General features: G+C 50.3%; 1 protein-coding gene across 5 annotated transcripts; it reads left to right on the forward strand.

Annotated features, from left to right (window-relative positions):
• The first annotated feature begins 103 nt into the window (after nucleotides 1-103).
• On the forward strand, nucleotides 104-25,140 carry ZSWIM9 (zinc finger SWIM-type containing 9). Of its 5 annotated transcripts, none has more exons than XM_082368585.1 (4): nucleotides 104-287; nucleotides 1,196-1,588; nucleotides 10,212-10,524; nucleotides 22,073-25,140. In XM_082368585.1, the coding sequence occupies exons 1-4, from the start codon at nucleotides 106-108 to the stop codon at nucleotides 24,260-24,262; spliced, it is 3,078 nt and encodes a 1,025-aa protein (XP_082224711.1). In that variant the 5' UTR covers nucleotides 104-105; the 3' UTR covers nucleotides 24,263-25,140. The 5 variants fall into 5 exon arrangements, with proteins under 5 accessions (XP_082224711.1, XP_082224712.1, XP_082224714.1 ...); XM_082368586.1 differs by having other exon boundaries at nucleotides 1,313-1,588; XM_082368588.1 differs by having other exon boundaries at nucleotides 183-291; nucleotides 1,313-1,588.
• Nucleotides 25,141-25,450: the final 310 nt, after the last annotated feature.

Here is a 25,450-nt window from a genome sequence, read left to right on the forward strand (position 1 = left end):
AGTTGTAGTCTCCCGGACGCGAGACTGCCAGGAAAGGGGGTGAAGTGGGGCGAGCCCTCCCGCAGAGCACGCTGGGAAACAGCCCCGAGCCTTCTGTTGCTCTGGATGAGTGGGTGTGGCTGGGGGGTCTGCGGAGCGACCGGCGGGAAAAGGGAGATTCGGTGGAAGCCGCTGCGCGACGCACGGCGGGAAGAGAGGCGGGAGGCCGCGCGGGGCATCCCGGGAGCAAGGGCCGGGCCGGGCCTCGGCGCGGGGCATTGTGGGATGTGGACGCCGCTCCGGGGCGGGTAGGTGAGTGGGGAGGGGCGGGAAGGGTGCACATCTGGGGGAGGGGAGAGGCACAGCTGGGTGGGACAGCCGGGATGGGAGGTGCCAAGGCAGGCGGGGCTGGGAGGGGTTGCGGAGGCTGGAGCCGGTTGGGAGGGGCTTAATGAGGAGGGAGGCGCAGCTGGACGTGGGGGAGCATCAGTGTTGATGAAGCCCATCTAAGGACGACGGGCCATGTCTAGGACGAGGACGCATATCTGGGGGAGGATGATAGCTGTAGATGGGAGGAGGGGGCCACAGCTGGGCTGGGCGGTGCATCTGGGCAGGTGGGGACCACAGATGAATATTGGTGACACTTCTGAGAATTGGCCACAAGTGAATGGGGCACACACCTGTACGCGAAGGGGCCATACTAGATGTGGGGAGTAAGTCTGGATATGGGAGCATCTCTGGGAAGCAGAGGTACAGCTGGATGTGGCAACCCGTATAGGGGTCACATGTTGGAGAGGGGCAACAGCTGCCCAGTATCTGAGACACATCCGGAGATGGAGCATCTTTAGAGGCGGGCACAGCTGGATGTGGGTTATAGCCCCTGTGTACGCTCATGGAAGGGGGAGTTCCAGATGAATGGAGGCACTAGAGGTTACCGCCAAATGTAGGAGGCACATCTGGAAGGGGAGGAGGTCCTACCTGGAAGCCGGGAACACATTGGAGGAGGTGTCCACAATTGAGTTTAAGAATCATATATTGGGAGAGGGACCCCAACTGTGCCTAGGGATCACATTTATGGAGGAGGCGACCAGAACTGGAGAGTTAGAGATCAGGATGATGGTTCCAGCTGTCCCAGGAATAAAGCAGGGGGGTGGAAGGAGGCCAAAGATGGGCTAGAGGTTCATGTATAGAGATTAACGGGTGTATCCCGCCCCAGGCCCCACCTGGATAGAGGCATCAGCACCGAAGAGGCAGGCCGAGAATGGAGGAAGCAGGACGCCTTGGGAGGGGATGGATCTGATATCCACGTGTCCTCCCCACCCCTCCCACCCAGGCGCCCCAGGATGGAGCCCCCACCCGGCACGGCAACGGGGCAGGAGGAGCAGGAGCTGCGGGAGAGGGCCTTCTTCTCGTGGGCCGAGTTCAGCCGCTTCTTCGACGCGTGGTGCCAGCAGCGGCTGGCGCTCTTCTTCGTCAAGAGCTCCATGCACCTGGCGCGCTGCCGCTGGGCCAGCGCGCCGCCGCTCTACACTCTCATCGACGTGCTCAAGTACAGCTACGTGCGGCTGGTGTGCAAGGACGTGCGCGCGCCCAGCCGGCCCGCCGTGGGGTGCGTGAGCTGAGCCTCCTGTCCTGCTGGGGGCTAGGGGGGAAGGGCGGTCCGGGGGAGGGGGAGGCAGTGAGCCCTTACTCCAGAGACTGGGAGGGGAGAGATGCCAACTAAAACCGCTAAATACACCTTGAAGAGAAGCCGAGAGGGTCAAGGAGGGAAGCTTCCTGAGACGGAGACAGAGCCAGTTTGCTGGAGGGACCGAGGCACATACAGAGGGTGGGCTCCACTTAGAGATTTAACAGAGACCCGTGGAGAGGCAGGGAGCGAGATAGACACACCCAAGAGACATTAAAAAAGAAAATTCCAGAAACATGGAGACATGGCGCCAGAGACACCAGCCAGCCAGAAAAACAGGTGAGAGCCAGATTTGGGACACCTACAAAGAGATCAGAGGCTGAGCTGCAGAGAAAGCCACAGGACAAAAATAGAAAAAAAAAAAAATCCATCCATTCAGTAAATACAGGGCCAGGTCCCATGCTGGGAACTAGGGATATTTCACTTGGGGGAGTGGGGAGTTTAGCAAGACAGACAAATTCCCTGCCCTTCTGGAACTTTCATACCGGACAGAAGACTGACATGATATGAACAAGCTCACAAATAGTTCCCTCCAACTGTAATGCTACAAAGGGCTTGAGGAATCCAAGAGGGCTAGGAAACATACCCAAGTGGCCAGGGGTGTTTTAATTGACCCCAATTTTAAACCCTAAACATTCCGCATACAATGTTGGGTTTCCAGCTTCCCTTCAAGCTCGGGAAGAGGCTGAGACCTTGTTCTCATGTGCAGATGGCCACCCCAATTAGACGGGGCATTGGCGCTCAGGTTTGCCCCAGACGCCGCTGCTCTCTGCCACCTCATCCTTTGCTACATCCTTGTTTTGCCTGTCTGGCCCCTGTCTGTGTGTGAGTTGGAGACCCTTGGGTGGGAGCCATGGACAGAGGGGTGCACTTAAGAACACAGGCTCTGCCTGCTGGCTGCTCGAGACCGGCTCCACCACTTCCTGGGTGGGTCTCTTTGGGCAACGGACTTCACATCTCCAAGCCTCAGTTTTCTCATCTCCGAAAGGGGGTTAGCGCAGTACCTGCCTCGTGGTGCTGTTAAGAGATTACAGTGAGCAGGAAGGCATTTACCCAGTGCCTGGAACACGGGACAGCTGGCTACAGGAGGGCTGTTACAGGAGTCAAGAGCACAGACCTGGGAGCCAGCAGCCTGGGTGCCCACCATGGCTCCACTGCTGCCCAGCCTATGACACTGAGCTCGTGACATCCCCTTTCTGGGCCTCAGCTGCCACCCTGGGAAAAGGCGAGAAGTAATAGTATTGATCGTGTAGGTTTTGTGAAGATTAAATGAGCGCATACATGCCCGTCATTCAGAAGAGAGCCCAGGTGAGCACTCGGTACCAGTGATTCTCACTCACAGTTAATTAAACATTTATTGTGAGAATTACGGTTCTCAGTAGCTTACTCACTGCTTATTCTGGAAACAGACTTGGAGATCCGGAAGCAGAACAGGATCAAACACCCATCATCACCCAGATACCTAGAACACGAGAGCTTGCCGGAAGCTTAGGCCCAGTCTGGAATCTCTCCTTGTTAACAGAACCCAATGCAAAGCAACAGACACTTACTGAACCCCTACTGTGTGCATGCTCTTCGAGGGGCGTGTGGAACCCAGAGAGCAGGTCTCTGCCCTTGAGCAGGTCAAGATCTAATGTAGGAGACAAAGACACCCCCCCCAAAAAAATGGCCCAAAGTAGTGAGAAAGATGTTGAAGAGGGAGATGGAGGAGGATAAAAGAGGAATGGTCTGCTCTACTGAGAGCTTCCAGGGTGGATCTAGAAGGCTTCCTGGAAGAGGTGACCAGTAAGTGGAGCCTTGAAGGATTTTCTTTGTTTATGTATTTGTGTATGTACAGTATTTGACTTAAACACATGGCACATATTACATGCAGGCACTGTCCCTCTACAAATATCAGAGGGGAACCAGGGGGCAGAAGGGATGGGAGGGAGTGACAGGCCAGCAAGGAGGCAAGGACAGTGCCTTGGGCTTGGGCCTGGTGGCTGGGTCGACAGTGGGATGGTCCCTGGATGGGGAGCCTGGGAGTGGAGGTGGTTGTGAGCTGGTGGCTGGTGGCGTGGAGCCCATCACTTCTGAGCCCCTCCGTCCCTCTAGCTGCTCAGGCAGGGCCTGACCAGTGTCACAGCCCAGGGACCGAGGACAGAGTCTGGAGAAATAGTATATTAGGAAAGGCAGGAGATGTGGCTGGAACGGTGTCAGGCCCAGACCTGCGGGGCTGAGTCCAAGGGCTGGGACTTTATCCTAGGGCACTGGGGACCCCTGGGAGGGCTGTGAGCAGGGTCAGCTCTGGGGGTAGGAAGACCCTCTGGGGTCTCATGGGGGATGGACTGGAGGAGAGAAACCAGAGGCCAGGGAGGTAGCCGGGGCTATGGTCCAGGGAACAAACAGAAGGGCCATCTTTCCGGCCGCTCCTTCCGCCTTTCCTGGAGGTTGCGCAGTGACCTCGAAATCACCGTCCCTGCCCCTTCCCCCCTCCAGCTCCAGCGCTCTCCCACTCTTCCCCAGCCTCTCACGGCACTTCCCTTGCTAGAACAGGATTGCCAACCTTTCCCAACACACACCAGCCTTTGGAAACACAAAGATCTTGAGAACCTGAAAGATCCAGAAGAAATGGACAAGTGGAGTGCAAAACAAAACAATGGTACTTTTTAAATCGTTTTGGCTGCACCGTGTGGCTTGCGGGATCTTCCCGGACCAGGGATTGAACCCAGGCCACGGCAGTGAAAGCCCGGAATCCTCACCACTAGGCCACCAGGGAAGTCCTAGCAATGGTACTTTTAGAAGAAAAAAAGATGTTTGAACATAGCAGCGACTTTTTTAACTGTTTACCAGGCGCCAGCCCCTTTTCTAGCCATATACATAATTTAATCCTCTTATTGAATCCTCTCAACAACCCTGCAAGGTCAGTATTATTATTAGCCCCAATTTCCAGAAAACTGAGGCACAGAGAGGTTAAAGGACTTTCCCAAGATAACACAGCTGCTAAGAAGGAAAACCAGGATTTGGACCCACACAGTTTGACCACAAAACCCATGTTTTTAATTACCATTCTATCTCCCTCTCCCTCTCGCCCTCCCTCTCCTCTCTCTTTATTTCAATCATGAATCGTTAATATGAGAGTTGAATGTGCCGACACCCTAAGGACATTTTGGTCCTTGGTACCATGTGTTTGTTCATTCATCCAAGAGGGTCGTTTTGAGCACCTACTATGTGCAGGGTGTGTATGTTTTAGATGCTGGGATTTCAGGGGGAGTGCTCCACATTCAGTGGGGAGCATTCATTGCAGATGGGCATCAATCAAATCATCACCCCAATATGTGATGGAATCTGCCTGGGGATGGTCAGGGAAGGCTTCCTGGAGGAGTGACGTGGGCTCTGAGTTGTGAAGGATGAGTAGGAATTAACTAGATGAAGGGAGAAGGATGTTTTGTGAAGAGGGAAAGAACATACAGTAAGTTGGTTGCAATGGAAATGTGAAAAAAGTGGATGATTTGGAGAGTTTAAAAGGCGGGACTTGTGATGGGTGGTTTTGGTGGGACGAGTGATGAGTGGTGTGCCTGGGTACCTGGGTTTCAGAAAGGGGGATACAGTCATTCACTCATCATTTGTTTACTGAACTGAGCACCTCCCAGGGGCCAGGAGCTGTTCTAGGTGCTGAGGATACAGCAGTAAACAAAACAGACTAAAATTCCTGCCCATGTGGAGTTTACAGTTACAGGGCGGTGGTGGTATTATTCCCCCAGATAGATGGAGAGAAATGGCCTGTTGAGGCTGCCGTAGACCATTGTGTGGCATACTGGGAACCCGCAGAGGGGACATGCCATTCTCTGGTAAGATGCACGGCTTCCCAGGAGAGGTAACCTCCCCTGAGCGGAGGTTTGTTCTAGGGGCTGAAACACCCAGGCCCAAAGAGGTCAAACCAGAGAGTTTCCCAAAAGCCCGTGAATTTTTCTAGACAAATGTACTGGGTAGAACCCCATGAACTTGCCATTTTGGTAGATCAGAAATGGCTGTGTGTTGGAAATTTGTTTGAGTTGCATCTGATACCATCATGGTGGCTCCACATTTGTATTTTATTTAGAATGATTTTACACTTTCGATTTTTCTGAATTTGCATTATTTTTGTTACTTTAAGCTAGGCAAAAAGTCTCAAATGCTCATGTAGATCTTTAAAATCTGTCCGGCTCCAGGGTTTTACTTCGTGCATAGAGGAGAGAAGGGGTGTGTCAAGGATCCCCTTCTGATTTAACAAAGACAATTCCTAAGTATTTAGACTGGAGGTTCTCAGGGTGGATCCTAAGCAGGGTCCCCCTCCTCAGGGACTGTTTAGAAAGAAGGTAGGAGCATTTTGGGGGCGGGGTGTGCTACTGGCATTTACCCCCTGAGAGCCAGGCTTCTTAACTATATGCCAGGCCCCAGATGGTCTATGTTACAAGGGTTGGCAAACTAGGAGCCCTTGGGCCAAATGCAACCTGCAGCTCATCTTTGTAAATGAAGATTTATTGACACACAGCCACACCCATTCGTTTACATATCACCCATGGCTGTGTCTGCAGTATAGCAACAGGACATATCTACCGTCTGGCCCTTGGCAGAACAAGTTGGCTGACCCCTGCTCTATAAACATGAAATCTACCAAAAATGCTGATCTCACCTCCCCTTGGAGAAACATGGACCCGCTTTCAGACAGCAGATGTCAATTTAAATATTATCAGGGAAATATACTCTGATTTTCTTTTCCCCTATTCTCTTTTTTTTGTTTTGTTTTGTTTTTTAAATATTTATTTATTTATTTGGCTGCATTGGGTCTTGGTTGCAGGTCTTAGTTGTGGCACGCAGGATTTTTAGTTGCAGTGCGCGGGCTTCTCTCTGTTTGTGGCGCGTGGGCTCAGTAGTTGCGGCGCTCTTTCATTTTCTACCATACTGGATGTCACTCCCTAAATTGATGTTAGGTGATGGGCCATGCCCTTCAGTTTGAAAACCGCTGTCCGGGACACACTCTTGCTCACACACAAAGAGATGTATAAGAGAGTGTTCGCTCAAGTGTTGTTTGTAGGAAGGGAGAACTGGAGATGACATAACAGTTGGCAGAGTTGCAGAGTGGAATATTAGGCAGCAAGTAATGAAACATAAAAGTCGTGAAGCGCTGAGGAATGAAAAAGCAAGCTACAAAAGGATATATTGAGTGGGATGCTTATATTTGTTTCCTGTTGCTGCTGTAACAAATAACTACAAATGTAGCAGCTTAAAATAATACAAATGCGTGACCTAACACCTCTGAAGGTCAGAAGTCCAACATGGGTCTCACTGGGCTAAATCAAGGTGTCTGCAGGACTGCATTTCTTCTGGAAGCTTGAGGGGAGAATCCGTTTTGCTGCCTTTTCCAGCTTTTAGAGGCCACCCACTTTCCTTGGTTTGCAGCCTCTTCCTCCACTTTTTTTTTTAATTAATTAATTTATTTATTTATTTATGGCTGTGTTGGGTCTTCGTTTCTGTGCGAGGGCTTTCTCTAGTTGTGGCAAGTGGGGGCCACTCTTCATCACGGTGCGCGGGCCTCTCACTGTCGTGGCCTCTCTTGTTGCGTAGCACAGGCTCCAGACGCGCAGGCTCAGTAATTGTGGCTCACGGGCTTAGTTGCTCTGCGGCATGTGGGATCTTCCCAGACCAGGGCTCGAACCCGTGTCCCCTGCACTGGCAGGCAGATTCTCAACCACTGCGCCACCAGGGAAGCCCTCTTCCTCCACTTTTAAAGCCAAGAGCGTAGCATCTTTCAATCCTTCTCTGACTCTGATGTTTCTGCTTCCCTCTTCCCCTTATAAGGACCCTTGTGATTACCTTGGGCCCAGTATCTTCTCCTCATCTCAAGATCTGAATTTAATCATGTCTGCAAAGTCCATTTGCCATGTACAGTAACATTGCCCAGCTCCTGCGACTAGGATGTGAATATCCTTGGGGGGGCTGTCATTCCGCCCGACATCATGCTGGAAAACAAGAATTTCCCAAGTAAACTTCTATTTATTTATTTTTTAATATTTATTTATTTATTTGGCTGCGCCGGGTCTTAGTTGCGGCATGCGGGATCTAGTTCCCTGACCAGGGGTCAAACCCAGGCCCCCTGCTTTAGGAGCACGGAATCTTAACCACTGAACCACCCGGGAAGTCCCCCAAGTATACTTTTTAAAAAAGTGTAACACATTCAGAAAAGTGCACACATCCTGCATGTACAACTTGATGAATTTTCCCCAAGTAAAATGCACATGTAACCAGCACCCAGTACAAGAGGCAGAATACATCCGATGCCAAAAACCCCCCTCCACCATGCCCCCCATAACCACTCAGGGTAACCACTGTCCAATCTTTGGCCAGCAGAGGTTAGCTTTGCCTGTTGTTGAACTTTCTATAAACTACAACCATGTGGTGGGTTTTCTTTTCTGTCAGTCTTCTTTCATCCAGCAGGTTTGTGAGATCATCCATGTTTGGGGGAAGAGTAATGGTTTGCTGATTCTTATTGTTGATTAGTATGTTATTTTTAGGAATATATCACAACTTGTTTTCCTATTCTATTCTGTGTTTGGGTTGTTTCAAGTATTTGGCTAATATGAATGGTGCCATTATGAACATTCTAGTACACATCTTTCGGTGCTCATCTGCAGGCATTTATCTTGAGTGGAAATGCTATTCACAGAGGTGGCACATGCTCAGCTTCAGTAGATACTGCCACTCAGTTTTTCAAAAGTGACTGTACCATTTCACACTCCCATCAACGACATCTGAGAGTTCCAGTTGCTCCACGTCCTCACCAACAGTTGATGTTATCAGTCTCTTTTATCTGCTGGTGTAAAGTGGCCTCTCCCTAGGGTTTTTTTTTTAAATGAAATATACTTGATTTATAATGTTGTGTTAGTTTCAGGTGTGCAGCAAAATGATTCAGTTACCCACATATATATATATATATATATATATATATATATATATATTCTTTTTCAGATTCTTTTCCATTATAGGTTATCACAAGATATTGAGTATAGTTCCCTGAGCTACACAGTAGGTCCTTGTTGGTTATCTATTTTATGTATAGTAGCATGTATATTTTAATCCCAAACTCCTAATTTATCCCTCTCCCCCCTTTTGCCTTTGGTAACCATAAGTTTGTTTTTTATGTCTGTGAGTCTATTTCTGTTTCATGAATAAGTTCATTTGTATCATTTTTTTAGATTCCACATATAAGCAATATCATATGATATTTGTCTTTCTCTGTCTGACTTACTTCACTTAGTATGGTCATCTCTAGGTCCATCCGTGTTGCTGCAAATGGCATTATTTCATTCTTTTTTATGGCTGAGTAATAGTCCATTGTGTATATATACCACCCTAGGGTTTTGATATGTGTTCCCTTGATGCCTAATGAGTTTGAGCCCCTTTTCATGTGTACAAAGTTTTAAAACCTGGTAACATACCTTCCACTGTTTTTTTTTTTAAACGTGTGTTTTAAAAAATTTATTTATTTATTTATTTTGGGGTGCATTAGGTCTTCGTTGCTGCGCACAGGCTTTCTCTAGTTGTAGTGAGCGGGAGCTACGCTTCGTTGCGGTGCGCGGGCTTCTCATTGAGGTGGCTTCTCTTGTTGCGGAGCACGGGCTCTAGGTGCGCAGGCTTCAGTAGTTGTGGTTTGCGGGCTCTAGAGCGCAGGCTCGGTAGTTGTGGTACACGGGCTTAGTTGCTCCGTGGCATGTGTTTATAGATACATTAAAACATATGTGGGAATGCTCAATACCTAATTTGGGTAGTGGCTACCTCTGGGGTCAGAAGGAGGGAGGGGACTTTGTTGGGACAGGGTTCACAGAAGACCTCAGCTTGCAATGTTGTTATCACTAAATCAAAAGCAGTTACAGGAGTATATGAAATGTTTTATTAAAGTTGATTGAGGTAAGTATAATAAACTATGCATTCACTTTTAATAGAGCTGGGGGTGGTGGGTGCAGAATTCTAGCAAACGTACAGCGCTCCCCCATGTTCCAGACAATGTTTTTCAGTGCTTTCCAGGTATAAATTCTTTTAATCCTCACAACAACCCTATGAGAAAGGTATGATGTTTATTGCTCCCTTTTAAGAGGAAACTGAGGCCCAGAGACCTGAAGGGACCTGCCCAAGGTCACAGAGCTGGCATATTCTTAAGGCCCTCTACTCTTCTCTACGCTTGAAACAACTTTTTAAAAATTTTTATTGAAATATAATTGATTTACAATGTTGTGTTAGTTTCAGGTGTGCAGTAAAGTGATTCAGTTATATATGTATTCTTTTTTTTGGATTCTTTTCCATGATAGGTTATTACAAGATATTGAGTATAGTTCCTTGTTGGTTATCTATTTTATATATGGTACTGTGTATATTTTAATCCCAAACGCCTAATGAGTCCCTTCCCCTCCTTGAAACAATTCTTAATGTTACAAAATCATAATAAGAATAAAGGAGAGAGGAGAGAGAAGGCAGAAGAGGGCAGGCGGCAGGGTGATGTGACTGGCGGCGGTGGTCGTTCCTCCCGCAGGTCCCCCCAGCCCGGCTGCCCGGCCTTCATCATCGTCAAGCTGAGCCCGCTGCGGGACCGCCTCGTGGTGACAGAGTGCCAGCTGACCCACTCACACCCGGCCTGCCCGCTCGAGTTCGCCTACTACTTCCGCCCGGGCCACCTGCTGGCCAACGCCTGCCTTCCCGTGCGCACCACCAACAAGATCTCCAAGCAGTTCGTGGCCCCGGCCGACGTGCACCGCCTGCTCTCCTACTGCAAGGGCCGCGACCACGGCGTCCTGGACGCCCTGCACGTGCTCGAGGGGCTCTTCCGCACCGACCCCGAGGCCAAGGTGGGGTCTCGGGAGAGGCGGGGCGGGGGGCGGGGCGCGGCGGGGGAGAGCCACGCCCAAGACTCGCGGGCCGTTCATTCATTCATCCATCCGCCCACTCATCCATTCACGCCTTTCATTCATTCCTTCTCGTATTCATTCAAGATTTATCGAGGCATGGGGTGGTGGTCGGGGGCGGCCGCCCGCAAGATATGGCCCCGTCCCTACCCTCAGAGAACTCATCCCGTAAGGCAGCGCCCTCCACTAGAACTTTCTGCGGTGATGCGAATGCCTTGTGATTCCGCGCTGTCCAGTATGGTAGTCCCGAAGCCACATGTGGTTATTGGGCGCTTGCCCTGCGGCCAGTAGGACTGAGGAACAGAATTTTTAAATGGTATCTCATTTTCACGAATTGAAATGTAAATAGCCACTTGCAGCGATTGGCTACTACAACCTTGCAGTTGTCGGGGGGAGAAACCAATCATAGACAGATGCATCCAAATATGATATCAGGTCATTAGGGTTGGGGCTAGGAGGAAGAGGATCCAGAGTGATGGAAAGTGCTATTTAAAAAAAAAAAATTTTTTTTTAACTGAAACGACACACATAGAACATGCACAAATGATAAGTATAGAGTTTGGTGAGTGTTCACAAAGTTAAAAACACCCCTGTGCCCACCACCCAGATCACGTCTTAGTAGGGAGGGTGCTACATGACATAATACGATGGATTGGGGAGGAGAATGGTAAAGAAGAAGAGGGCGAGGGCGTGGACAATTGTAAGGGTGCTATTTTAATGTGAGTGGTCAGGGAAGGCCTCAGTGAGGACATGATGGTGAAGCAAAGGAGACAGACTGGAGGGAAGGGATCCCCCATTCTGTCTTCAGAAGTAAGTGAGTTCCAGGCAGAAAGAACAGCCAGTGCGAAGGCTCAGAGGCTGGAGCGAGATTCATGTGCTGGAGGAACGGTGAGAATAATGCTCCTCCATGAGGAATCTTTCTGCTGCTTTGATCCAACTTCAGGGCCAGGGTGGACTTGGAGGGAAGGGAAGAAGGAAGGAAGGAAGGAAGGAAGGAAGGAAGGAAGGAAAGAAGGAAGGAGGGGAGGGAGGGAGGGAGGAAGGAAGGGAAGGAAAGAAAGAAAATTGGTTTCTCCTTCAGGCTGTGCTTTTCTCTCATGCATGGAAGAGGTCCCAACTCAGGGTAGAGATGAGGTGTGAACCCACTCTCCAGAACCAAGTCCAGAGCACTCCCCCATCTCCATCTCATGCCCAGTAACCAGCCCTCTTTCAAGCCACCAACAGAAACCCAGCCCTCTATCCACACATAGTATTGATAATAATTTAGGAAACGTTCATCAGGCACTTACTATGTGCTGGGCACTACCCTAAGTGCTTTATAAATTGTAATCCATTTAAATCCCACTAGCACACTATGAGAAAGGAATCCACCATTCTCATCTTCACTTTACAAATAAGGAAACTGAGGCACAGAGAGGGCAAGTAACTGGCCCAAGGTCACACAGCTACTTAACCACAGAGCTGGACTTCAGACCCACACAGTCTGGATCCAAGGCCATGCTCTTCACCACTCTGCTATTCCCCAGTTTGGAAATGAGGTTCGGGCCCCTCCCGGTCAGTTCTAGCTCTACCCTGGAAACACCCTATGTAGGGTCGCCCCTGCAAGAAGCAGCATATTCACAATGGAAAGCCTTCAATGTCAAGGGATCATCCTTTTAACGCCCAGTTTGGACGCTGTCATGAAATCTAGCCTAAACCAAGTTTAGCTCCTGGATCTGTGATTTGCCCCACCTTAATTTTTTTTAATTGCATTATAGTTGATTTACAATATTGTGTTAGTTTCAGGTGTACAGCAAAGTGATTCAGTTATACATATAAACATATCTATTCTTTTTCAGATTCTTTTCCTTTATAGGTTATTACAAAATGTTGAGTATAGTTCCCCGTGCTATACAGTAGGTCCTTGTTGGTTATCTATTTTATATATAGTAGTGTGTATATGTTAATCCCAACCTCCTAATTTATCCCTCCCCCTGCCTTTCCCCTTTGGTAACCATAAGTTTGTTTTCTATGTCGGTGGGTCTATTTCTGTTTTGTATATAAGTTCATTTGCATCATTTTTTTTAAGATTCCACATATAAGTATCATATGGTATTTGTCTTTCTCTGTCTGGCTTACTTCACTTTGTATGATAATCTCTTGGTCCATCCATGTTGCTGCAAATGGCATTATTTCATTCTTTTTTTTGGCTGAGTAGCATTCCATTGCATATACATACCACATCTTCTTCATCCATTCCTCTGTCGATGGACATTTAGGTTGCTTCCACATCTTGGCTATTGTGAATAGTGCTGCTATGAACATCGGGGTGCATGTATCTTTTTAAATTAGAGTTTTCTTAGGATATATGCCCAGGAGTGGGATTGCAGAGTCATATGTTGGCCCACCTTAATATTTTTAAAAGAAATGAAGACGTTCTAGAAAACCAAGAGACAGACCAAGTGAAAGGGTTATTCCTTTTTTAAAAAATTTAAATTGGCTTTTTGGGTATGTAAGACATTCACCTGGTCCTAAATTCAAAAGGTACAAAAGGGTATGTAGTGAAAAGTACCCTTGTCACCTCCTGCCCCTCAGGTCCCCTCCTCAGAGGCCGCTGGAGTATCAGTGGCTTATCCATCTTTTATATATCTTTCTGTTCCATGGCCCAGTGCTGTCCAGTGAAACTTTCTGTGATGCTGGAAATGATGTGTGTCTGCGCTGTCCAGTAGGGTAGCTCGTGTGGCTATTGAGTACTTGAAATATGGCCAGTATGACTGAGGAACTGAATTCTTAATTTTTTTTTTTTTTTTTTTTTTTTGGCTGCAATGGACGGCATGTAGGATCTTAGTTCCCCAACCAGGGATTGAACCCACGCCCCCTGCAGTGGAAGCACAGAGTCCTAACCACTGGGCCGCCAGGGAAGTCCCCTGAATTATTAATTTAACTTAATTAATGGAAATTTCGACAGTCCCATGTGGCTAGTGGCTTCTGGATGGAACGGCACAGCTGTATACACAGATACATTTGCATGTCTTTATTTTTAACCTTATTTCCCCTTGTCCCCTCCCCCAGCAAGGTAGCACGTTATACCCACTTTTCTGCATCTTGCTTTGTATACTGGGGCGTGCCAGATGTTAGCATCTTTTGTTCTTCCTCTGGGGCCGGTCAAATCCCCCTGAGAAAACTCCAACCACTTGGCTGGCTGGCAGGTAAAGGCCAGGCTGCCAGCTTCTGGGAGCCATGTTGGGGAAGAGGGCTGGGGAGCTGGCCCTCCGCCAGCAAGATGCACCGAACTACCACTCCCCGCTGCCCCGCCAGCAGATGGGCCCGATGTCCCCGTGGCCAGCAACCCTCTCTGTTTTACCGCCTCCACAGAATAAATCTCCAGCCACTTGGGGGTGAGAAAAAGCATGAGCTTAACAGATCTAACTGCTTCTAAAACAGCCCTCATACCCTTTGTTTTAACCTCCCCACAAAGCCGGAGTTTGCCAGTTTCTTTTGAGGGCTCTGCTATTGGTCCCAACTGATGGGGTTTTTTGGGGGGGTTGCTTTTGTTTTTTTTTCTTGTTGGGGGGAGCGGCGGTCAGCTTGTCCATCTGCTTTCCAACTTCTGAAGTTTGGGTCCTGTTGTCTCCTTTCCTAATGCCTCTATAACTTAAAAAAAAAAAATCCCTTTTCTCTAGAGGTACTTGAAGGTCAGGAAGGAGTGAAATTAGCAGGATGTGTTCAGTCTGTCACCTTTACACGGAAGTTTCGCCTGGCTTTTTTCACTTATAAGATATAGCAAAAGAGTTCTGGATATTATTCTCTCTGCTTCCAGCAGTTTCCTGAAGGAGCGATTATATTTGAGAAGCTGAATGCCGGGGACCCCCTGCGTTGAGGTCGTTCACTTGGTCTTGGGAGGGGGTCAGACAAGAAGAGTGTACCCCAAAGCCACAACCGCCGTTTGTGGGCAAGACTGAGTAGCCGCTTCAACCAAGGAGGTGTTAAGACCTTTTATAATCTGCCCTGAGGCCGTGATGATGGGCTGAGGTATCTAAACCCATCTCCTTTGTGGCAGGCTTCAGAGTAACCAGCAAGCAAGCTGGCTTTCTGGGTGAAGATGGATCTTGCACAGAAACGTTGCAGCCCTCTCTCACGTGTACGCTTTGCCTTCTGAGAAAGGTGAAAGTTGTTCTGAGTGTGCTACTTTTAAGAATACTAACTGGTCCGCTGGTACAATCTCAACAGAGGACTCTTTGTCAATATCTGTCAAAACGATCAAGTCACTCACCCTTTGACCACTCCCTCTCCCACTGCTGGGAATTTATCCTGCAGATGTAGTTGCACAGATGCCGAATGATTTCCAAGCAAGGTTAATCATTGGGGTTCGTGAAAGTAAAAGATTGGAAACAACCAAACCCCACCCATGGGTAATGGTTACATAACTGGAATACTATGTAGCTTTAAACAAGAGTGAGAACAATTCTAGGAACTGATCTGAACAGATTTCTCAGTTACAAAAAAAAAAAAAAAGCAAGGAGCAAAACAATGTACATGGTATGTTGTATGTATAAAATGGAGCAAATAAGAATATAAAGGTGGCTTGCTTGTATTCACATAAAGAAAATCTGGAAGAACAGCAAGAGATGTGGATGGACATAAGAATAGCGAATGGCAACAGAGTGGTTAGAAAATAGAAGTAGGAAGAGGACCCAGTGCTGGATAGCGTTATATTATTTGACTTTGGGACCTTGTGCATTTTGGCACATTTGAATAATTCATTTTAAAAGAGAAGGTAAAAAATAGACAATAGTCCCAATGTGCCACACTGATCTGTTTCTCTCTAGAAAAGAAAAATTCGGGATGAGCAATGAGTGTCCTAAGACGTGACAGTCAGGATGGCCTGGGTTTTGCCTTAGTAACAACCAGCCCTGGAATCTCAGTGGCTTACCTCACTGAACTTTATTTCTTGCTCATTGGCCAAAGCAAGTCACGTGACCGTGGCGAACTGCAGGGGGGCAGAGAGATGCAGTCCTGCCAAGTGCCCTGGACAGGAGAAACCCACCATTACTTGGCACAGGGAAAAAGACAACCACAGGCTTATAGAGCTGTTTCACTGAGGGTCTCCCAGAGCCCTATCTGAATCTGGGGCTTGTGTTTCCCCTGCTCTGTAGTTACCCTGGCCTCTCGTGGCTCAGTCTCAGCCTTTCTGCCTCTTCCTGGCTCCCCAAGGGAATCTTCTCTGTGTCCAATAGCCTATTTTTATATCAGACCAGCCACTTTGGGGGTGATACAGTAACAGCTAAAACTTGATTTTATTTGTACAGATATACACTAAAAACTTTATATACATTCTAGCTGTGCCATTTCCTGGCTGGGGAACATCCAGTAAGTTGTGAACAAGTTATGTAACTTCTCCAGACCTTGGTTTGTTCATCTATAGAATGGGGATAATAATAGACACTACCTCATAGTTGTTAGGGTTGTTATGTGAGGGTGTGTGTATGTGTGTGTGTGTGTGTGTGTGTGTGTGTGTAAGGAACAGTGCCCGGAAAGTAGGAAGCTCTATATGGTTTAGCTATTTAGCTATTATTTTTATTCCCTCATTTTTTGCGGGGGAGCAGTCTAGAGAATAGTATTATTCTGTTCACATGAAAAAGGAGGCTGTGTGCCTGAATATAGGAAGAGGTGTGGGTAGGGAGTGTTGCGTGGCATGGTTTCTGATGTCCACGTTTGTGGAATCTGGTCTATGGTTAATGCATCCCTGTGCCACCGATTTGTGTGTCTAAGACGGTACCCACGATCATTCCCATCCTCCAGTCTGCTCCTCCCTGGGCTGCTCCATCCCCGCTTGTGCCCCGCCATCCACTCTGTGCCTCAACCCAGAAGCCTGTGTGTCAGGCCCGTGCGATCACTTTTGTGAAGAGTCTGGTGGTCAGTTGCACAGGCCCTGGGCCCAAACTGCCTGGATTCAAATCCCAGCTCTGCCGTTTACTACCCGTGTGACCCCAGGCAAGCAACTGAACCTCTCTGTGCCTCAGTTTCCCCATCTGAAAAATGGGGATAGTAATAACAGGACCTGTTGTGCAGGATTGTTGTGGAGGTTGAAAGAGTTAATGCCTTGGAACTGGGGGGTTAGTTCTCCCCAGCACTTTACACACGTGAAATCTCCTGTTCCTATTTATTCATCTTTGGTTTGCAGGCTCTCTCTTCCCGCTCAGAGGTGTCTTACTGGCCCTCCTCAGTGCTTGAGCAGCACTTGGCATGTCTGATTTGCTCAGTAAATATTTGGTAGAGAAATTCATTCATTTATGTATCCCCCTCCCACCTTCATCACACGTCACCACAGCCCTCCAGTGTCACCCACACATCTCCGTCCACACCTTGTTTTTTCCCCCCACCACCATCCTGTATGACCTGGACTTGAATCCCAGCCCTGCTGCTTGTTAGCACCATGATCTGGAACAAGTCACTTCCCTGGTGTAGTCAGGGACCCTAAGACCACCCTCAGGTTCAACGGGGACTCACAGAACTCAGCAAAGCCATTATACTCACGGTTACAGTTTATTACAGTGAAAGGATACAGAGTACAATCAGCAAAGGGGCGCATGGGGTGGAGTCCAGGAGAGACCAGTGGTCTCTCCCAGTGGAGGTATAAGGACAGTGCTTATTCCTCTCGGCAACAATGTGTGACAACACGCACGGAGTATTGCCCACCAGGGAAGCTCACCCGAGCCTCGAGTCCAGGGTTTTTTTTGGGGTTTGGTCATGTAGATATGACTGCCTGGGTGGCTGACCTCAGTCTCCAGCCCCACTGGAGGTCAAGCCCGAGGCCCCCACTATAAACCAGTTGTTAACAAGAGACTATTTAGAGTGGCCCAAGCCCCCCAAGTGAACAAAGACACTCTATCGGGCAGGACATTCCAAGGACTTAGAGGCTGTCTCCTAGGAGTCAGGAAAGAGCCAGACCTTTCTTTGGAAGATGTGGGGTTTGGACAACCCAGACCTGCTGAGTTAATCCTTTACTGCAAACCTGGAATCTCTCAGCCTCAGTTTCCCTATCTGCAATATAAGGAAAATAATGGTCCCCTCTCAGCAATCATCCTCGCTCAATCAGAGGACCCCACACTGGGAATTCCCTGGCGGTCCAGTGGTTAAGACTCGGCGCTTTCACTGCCCCGTGGGCCTGGGTTTGATGCCTGGTGGGGGAACTAAGATCCCACAAGCAACCACACACCAACCTCTGCCCCAGTAGCCTTTCTCTTTAGCATGTCCTCCACACTCAGATGATGATAATAATAATAATAACAGCTATCACTCAATACACACTGACCTCGTGCCAGGCACTGATCTCCAAGCTTCATGCAGATTAACCCATTTAATCCTCACAGCAACTTTATAAGGCCAATGCAGTCACACTCCCCACCTTTGCGGATGGGAACAGCTGAGGCACAGAGAAGTTCAGACACTTTCCCTAAGTCACACAGCTGATGCATAAATCCACGCAGTTAGTAAGAGGAAGAACCTGGATTTGGATCCCTACGGTCTGGCTCCAGGGTCCAGGAACCCTTAACTATCCAGTCATTGGGCCTCTCGGCTGAAAGCAACACTAGTTGTGTTATTGTTCATGGAGACTTGGCCAGTCCAACAGGGCAGGACTTGCACCTGCCTCATTCAGTCTCTTCTCTCTCCTCAAGGCTAACACAGTGTCAAGCACACAGTAGGTGCTTAGTAAATGCCGTTTAATGAACAAACGGCTGTGCAAGAAAAGCTTATGTGCCCTCTTTAGAAAGAAAACTCAAGATCAGAAATCTAAGTTTTCTCTTTAAGAATGAAAGTCAGCTTCTAATTAGGCAAGTGCTGGCCAGCTCCAGAAAAGTCTCAAGGCAAATAAGTTTTGCTGTTTTAACTTTTCTCTTATTCCTTTTCCCAAGGAGAAAAAGGTAAGAACTTACCTAATACTATAGAAACATGTGAGGTTTTTTTTTTAACCCATTATGCCTATTAAAATTTTCTTTTTTTTTAAATTGAAGTGTAGTTGATTTACAATGTTGTGTTAATTTCTGCTGTACAGCACAGTGATTCTGTTATACATATATATACATTCTTTTTTATATTCTTTTCCATTATGGTTTATCACAGGACGTTGAACATAATTTCCTATGCTGTACAGTAGGACCTTGTTGTTTATCCTTTTTTTTTTTTTTGGAGATGTAATTGACCTATAACATTCTATTAGCTTCAGGTGTACAACATAATGATTTGACATTTGTATATATTGTGAAATGATCACCCCAGTAAGTCTAGTTAATATCCGATGACTTTTATCTTTACGTTAGTTTCTAGACCAGCACCGTCGAATAGAACTTTCTGTGGTGATGAAAATGTCTTCTATCTGCACTGCCCCATAGAGTAGACACTAGCCTCACGTGGCTATTGAGCAGTGAAATATGACCAGTGTGACTGAGCAAGTGAATTTTTATATCTTTTTAAATCTTAATTTAAATGTAAATGGCTACTGTATTGGACAGAACTGTCCTAGATGGAAACATCTGCTAAGATAAATTAAATGATAAAGTAATAGTAGGTGTAAAAATTAATGATGGTTGAAAAAAAATGATAGTGGTATTGTAACCAATTCAATGGTAAGCTGACTAGGCTTTTCCATAAAATTTATTGAATGCCTCTTCTATTTAAGATGCTGAATGTATAATTTTAGGGTGAGGAAAGCAATTTTCTTGCTCTTTTTGGACTCCACTAGACTTTTTTTTTTTTTAATAGAGTTGTTTTGTTGTTGTTGGCTTTTTGGGTTTTGTTTTTTGTTTTTGTTTTTGTTTTTGTTTTTTGGTCTTGAAAGTGGAGAACTGTGCATTGCATTTTAACGGGTTTCATAGGACGAGGTCAGATTATGGCAGAATGGTTTGTGGAGAGATCTGTGTTTAAACTGTATTCCAATCCTGGTTCTGCAGCTGTAGGCCAGCTCTGCAGGGCCTGGCTGAAACAGTCTAGCCATCTGCCTGGTATAGGGGACCCTAGCTCATCGCTGCTAATCTCCCTACCCCATTAAGTGGCTTTTGTGCAAAAATAATGAGGCCAGATCGGCTGAGGCCAAGGCAGACGAGAGGGACAGAGATGAGGTCCCAGGGCCTGATCGCCCAGTGCACAGCTGTGGCCTGAACTCTGGATTTGACTTGAAGGGTGATGGGAAATTCTGGGAAAGGTTTTTAAGGAGGGGAGGGGTTGATCTGGTCAGAGTCTTGAAAATGCCCCCCAGCAGCCGTGTGGGGGACAGGGAGAGACAGGGAGCCCAGGCAGAAGTGGCTACAGTAATCCAGGTGACAGGTGGTGATGGCTCTGACCAGTGGCCATGGGGGTGGGGAGAAGGGGTCAGATTCTGAAGGTCGCTGCTAGGATTTGGGGATGGATTGCATGCAGCGGAGCCAAGAATCAGCCCTGAGTGCTGGGGCCTGAGCTATAAAGTGGATGGTGAAGCCATTGCGGAAGAGGCAGCCGACCAAGGAGGGACAGGTTGGTGGGGAGTGAGAATCAAGGGTGCCTTCGGGCCATCAGTCTCAAGGGACACGTGAGCTGTGTAAGGGTCCATGTTGCTGCAGAGACAGGTAAGTAGGTGGGTCTGGAGCCTGGAGATACAGAACTGGGAGTTATCAGCTTAGAGATGCTAAAGGCCATGTAACTGGATGAGATCACCTTGGCTGAGCCTAGAGACACGAGAGAGGAGAGGAGAGGGCCTGGACGAGCCCTGCAGCACAGCAACATTTAGAGGGAGCAGAGGAGGAGGGGCAAGCAAAGGAGACTGCAGAGGAGATGGCTGGGAGGAAGGAGGAAAGCCAGGAGTTTTTCAGGGTGACAGAAGCCAAAAGAGACCTACGTTCCAGAAAGGGGACAGGGTCACTGTACTGAATGCTGCTGAGAACTCAAGTAAGATGGTAACGATAGCTGGGATTTGATACATGCCAGGCACCATTCCAAGCTTTGGACACGGATAATCTCTATTTAGCCTCACCACAAGCGTCAAATAGACATATATTCCCATTTTGCATAAAAGGAAACTGAAGCTAAAATGCCAGAGGAGGGAATTCCCTAGCGGTCCAGTGGCTAGGACTCCACGCGTCAACTGCCAGGGGCCCGGGTTTGATCCCTGGTTGGGGAACTAAGATCCCACAAGCCAGCTCTGCGCGGCCAAAAAAAAATGCCAGGGGAAGTGACTTGCCGGAGGTCTCACAGCTAGGAAGAGACAAAACCAGGATGCAGAACTAGGATTCAAAGCCAGGATTCCCTGAACTTCCACTCCAGAGACATGGCCAGTGGATACCACCGCACATTCACACATTCATTCACTCACTCATTCGGGATGTATTGAGCTGTGGCTCAGGCCAGGAGCCATTCAAAGCATCAAGGGATGCAAAAGTTAAATGAAGCAATATCCTTGTGGGGCTTACATCTTAGGGAGGGCAAACAGGCAATAAGCAAAGCAGCAAATAACGATGTAACATGCTTCAGGGTGGTAAGTGCCATGGCCAGAAGCATCCAGAGAGAGCTGTGGTGTCCGCTTAGATGGGATGGTCAGAGAAGACCTTTACGAGCACGTGGTCTTTAAGCAGGGGTGATAATTATGGTAATAAGGAACACTTCAAGAGCACTTACTATTTGTTGGGTGAGTATTGTTGAATAATAGTAATATTATTTGTGCCAGGCAGTGTTCTAAATGCTTTAATTCATTTCATCCGTCCAATCACACCCTCATCATCATCATTTTGCAAATGAGATAGAGGTCAGGGAAGTTGCGGGAAGCCACACAGCCAGGAAATGGGGGCTCCAGGGTCTCAGCCCAGGCCTCCACGCATGAAAGAATGACTCTTCAGTTCCCAGAAGGGGAAATTGGGAAACGAGGAGGTTAAGGAGGAAGCTGAGGCACAGAGAACTCAAGTCCCGTAGTTAAAAGCGTTGGTGAGGCCGGAACTCAAACCCAAGCAATCTGGCTGCACAGTCTCTGCGCTTTACTTCTAGACCTGTGGCTCTCAAACTTGAGCGTGCGTGGGAATCCCCGGGAGGGCTTGTCAAAGCAGATTGCCGGGCCCCTCCCCGGGAATTTCTGACTCAGCAGGGCTGCGGTGGGCCTGAGAATATGTGCGTTTCTGTCAAGGTCCCAGCAGGCGATGCGGACGCAGCTGCTGCAGAACCTATACTTGGAGAACCACTGCCCTAGAGTGCCTCTGACCGCAGGAAGGAAGGAATACCCAGTTCCTAGTAGGGGGAACTGAGGCTCAGAGAGGCTGTCTAGTGGGCAAAACCACACAGCTCTTAGATGGTGGTGCCGGCATCGGAAACCCAGGCAATCCGGAATCCGCGTTTTTAATCATTCCCCGGCACTGCCTCCTGCTGGTCAAAAATGCACGCACGTATGAAAGAATGAATGAACGGAGTCCCGTTTCCCCAGAGGGGAAACGTGGGCGGGGCGACCCCGGGCACCTCCTGACCTCTTTCCCCGCCTCTCCGCCCCCGCCCGCAGGTGAAGCTGGTGTTCGTGGAGGACCAGGCGGTGGTGGAGACCGTGTTCTTCCTGACGTCGCGCACCCGGGCGATGCTGCGGCGTTTCCCGCGCATGCTCCTGGTGGACCGGCTGCCGGGACTGCAGGGCGCGCTGGATCTGCTGGCGGTGCTGTGCGTGGACGGCGCGGGCCGCGCGCGCCAGGCCGCCTGCTGCGTGGCGCGGCCCGGCACTCCGAGCCTGCTGCGCTTCGCGCTGGCCTCGCTGCTGCAGAGCGCGCCCGACGTCAAGGGCCGTGTGCGCTGCCTCACGGCCGGGCCCGAAGTGGCGGCACAGCTGCCCGCCGTGCGCCAGCTGCTGCCGGGCGCGCGCGTGCAGATCTGCCGGGCGCAGGGCCTGGAGACGCTCTTCAGCAAGGCGCAGGAGCTGGGCGGCGCCGGCCGCGAGGACCCGGGCCTGTGGCCGCGCCTGTGTCGCCTGGCGGGCGCGTTGTCGCCCGCCGCCTACGCCGAGGCGCTGGCCGAACTGCGCGCCCACGGCCCGGCCGCCTTCGTTGATTACTTCGAGCGCAACTGGGCGCCGCGCCGGGACATGTGGGTGCGTTTCCGCGCCTTCGAGGCGGCCCGCGACCTGGACGCGTGCGCCCTGGTGCGCGGCCACCGCCGGCGCCTGCTGCGCCGCCTGAGCCCCTCGCGCAGCGTGGCGCAGTGCCTGCGCGACCTGGTGGCCATGCAGTGGGCCGACGCGGCTGGGGAGGCGGCGCCGGATGTCTCCGACGATGGGGGCCCTTGGCTGGAGGGTGAGCTGGGGAGGGGAGCCCAGGTGGAGAACGAGAGGATGAAGGGCCTGGAAACCGGAAACTGGGGCGGGGCGCGGAAGGAAGGAAGTTTTCGGAGAGAAGCCCAGTTAGAGAAGGAGTGGGCCAGAGGGCTGGAGACCAGAGACCGGGAAGGGGCTCAGGTAGAAAGTGAGAAGGGGAGAGGGTTGCAAATCCGAGACTGGAGAGGGGTCCACTTGGAGAACCAGAAGGTGAGAGGGCTAGAGGGGAGTGTCTGGAGAGGGTCCCAGTTGGAGAACGAGCACTTGAGAGGGCCCGCGATCAGAGACTGGAGGGGGGGCCCGTTGGAGGGTGAGAAAGACTGGGGACTGGAAGATTATATCTGGAGGGGCGCCCAGGTGGAGGGCCAGAGGTTGAGGGGATTGGAAGAGTATACCTGGAGGCTGGCCCAGCTGGAGGATGGAAGGATTAGGCTGCTGGAGACCCCAGATGGGAGGGGGACCCTGTTTGATTATGAGAGGGCCTGCAGTCTTGACGGGAGCTCCTGGAGGGGGGCCCTGTTGCACGATGAGAGGGTAAGTGGGCTGAAAACCAGAGACTGGAAGGGGCCGCATTTGGAAGCAGAGAAGGAAAGGGGGCTGGAGGTCAGAAACTGGAGGAGGGTCCATGTGGAGAAGCCCCTGGAATTGGTCCCCGAGAACGGAGACCTAAGGGGGCCCCAGTGGGGAGATGGGAGGCAGAGAGGGCCAGAGGCTAGAGAAGAGCGAGCAGTGAGGTTGGGTGTCAAAAGAAGAAGGGACCTGGAGGATGTAGTTCTGGTCCAACTGGGGGACACGAGGGTGACAGGCCTGGAGAATGGAGATGAAGGGGGAGCCCAGGCTGGGGGCCCCAAGAGCAGAGGAGGGCAGGGGATGGAGTGTGGGGACACAGCAGGGGGCCGTCTAGGGCTGGGGAATGGAGGCACGTGCAGCACTCCCGTGGGGACTGTGTTGGAGGGTGACCCAGAGTGGGCAGTGACAAGGAGGACGTACCTGGCGGCCGGAGAGAGCGCGCAGGAAGGAAGTGGAGGAGAAGGCTCAAGGGCATCAAAGAGGCCTTGCTGCCCCTCGGAGGAGGAGGAGGTAGACTGGGAACCCCTGGCCAAGTTCCGAGCGGCCTGCGGGCCAGAGCTGGCAGAGCTGGTGGCCGAGGAGCTGGCCTTCGCCCGGCAGCACGGGACCCGCGGGTTCCATTGGACAGGAGCTGGCTTTGCCCTGAAGGACGGCACCTCGGACTTCTTCCTGGACGGGGCCCTGACACGCTGCAGCTGCTCCATCCACGCCGCCCGGCGTCTGCCCTGCCGCCACCTCTTCGCCGCGCGCCTGCTCACGGGGGCAGCCTTATTCCACGTGGACCTGCTCAGGGATTGCTGGGGGAGAGCCCCCGAGCCCTGAGCCTGCGCGCCCCTGCCCGCCACCCTGCACGGTGGGCGCGGGAGGGCATTCCTCGATCCCAAAGATAACGGGGCTGAGGCCAAGGAGGCCACCCCAGTCCCCCCGGCCACCTCCTGGGGCATCCAGCGACTTCGTCTGGGCAGTTTGCCTCTCTGGGTCCGAGGGGAAGCAGACGGTGTGGTCTCGGAGGTCCTGGAGCCGCAGCTGTGGCAGATGGTGGTGGCCAGGGTGGATTCTGAGGGCTTCCCTCCAGAGAGGAAATGTGTGGTGAGAGGGTGTAGACAGGGTCAGGTTCGGACAGGAGAAGGAAGGGGATAAAGCTGGGGGAGGGGAGGACACCAGGATGTGGGGAGAGCCTGGCAGGAGGAGGGAAAAACGGGGGGTAATGAAGAAGAGGGGAGGGGAGGAAAGACAAAAGGGGACACAGACATGGAGGAGAGAGGACAAGAAAAGAGGCAGAAATGGGGACAAACAGGGGAAGGGAGGAAAGGAGAGGGGGGTGGGGGAGGGGAGGAGGAGACGGATGGAGGAGAGGGAAGAAAAAAAGGAGATGGCAAAGGAAAGGAGTGGGAGAGGGGGGAGAGAAGAAACGAGAGGGGAATGACTTGGGGATTTCTCTAAGGCCTGGAGTCTTGGATCCCCTTCACCTTTTGGTTGGTCATTCCCGGAAGAGGCAGATTAAGAGGGGGCCCTGGGAGTCTGGTGGGATGGGCTGGAGGCTCTCCAGTGGGGGAGGCGAACCCTCTGGACTTCTGTGCTTCAAGATTGGAATAAAACAGTATTATTTTGGTTTCTGTGCTGAGTTCTTGGCTTCTGGGGGAGGGTGGAAGGCCCAGACCCAGAGGGCAATTGAGATGGTCCAGCATTCCTTGACTTTTTCTATCAACAGGCCCTACTGTTGATGGAATGCAGGGACCCAAAGTGAATCCATCTTCATGGCAGCTCAGGCCTCATCCTCCCTCGCCTGGACCAGTATGCCATGGGAACAGCTTGCCAACATCCGTGGATCCTCCAATGACTACTCCATACCAATCTCGGCCACTATGCCAGTGATTGGTTTAAGAATGGGCGTGGGGCCTGATCCTGCCCAATGGGTCTGCTTAGGGTGGGAGGCTTCTAAAGTTTCTCTCAATCCTAAGGAGAAGCCCCAGAATGAGATGGTTAGGCCTAAACCTGCTTGCAAGCCTC

Source organism: Balaenoptera borealis (genome assembly GCF_965194805.1).
Source record: "Balaenoptera borealis genome assembly, chromosome: 19".
In the NCBI taxonomy this organism is placed as follows: domain Eukaryota; kingdom Metazoa; phylum Chordata; class Mammalia; order Artiodactyla; family Balaenopteridae; genus Balaenoptera; species Balaenoptera borealis.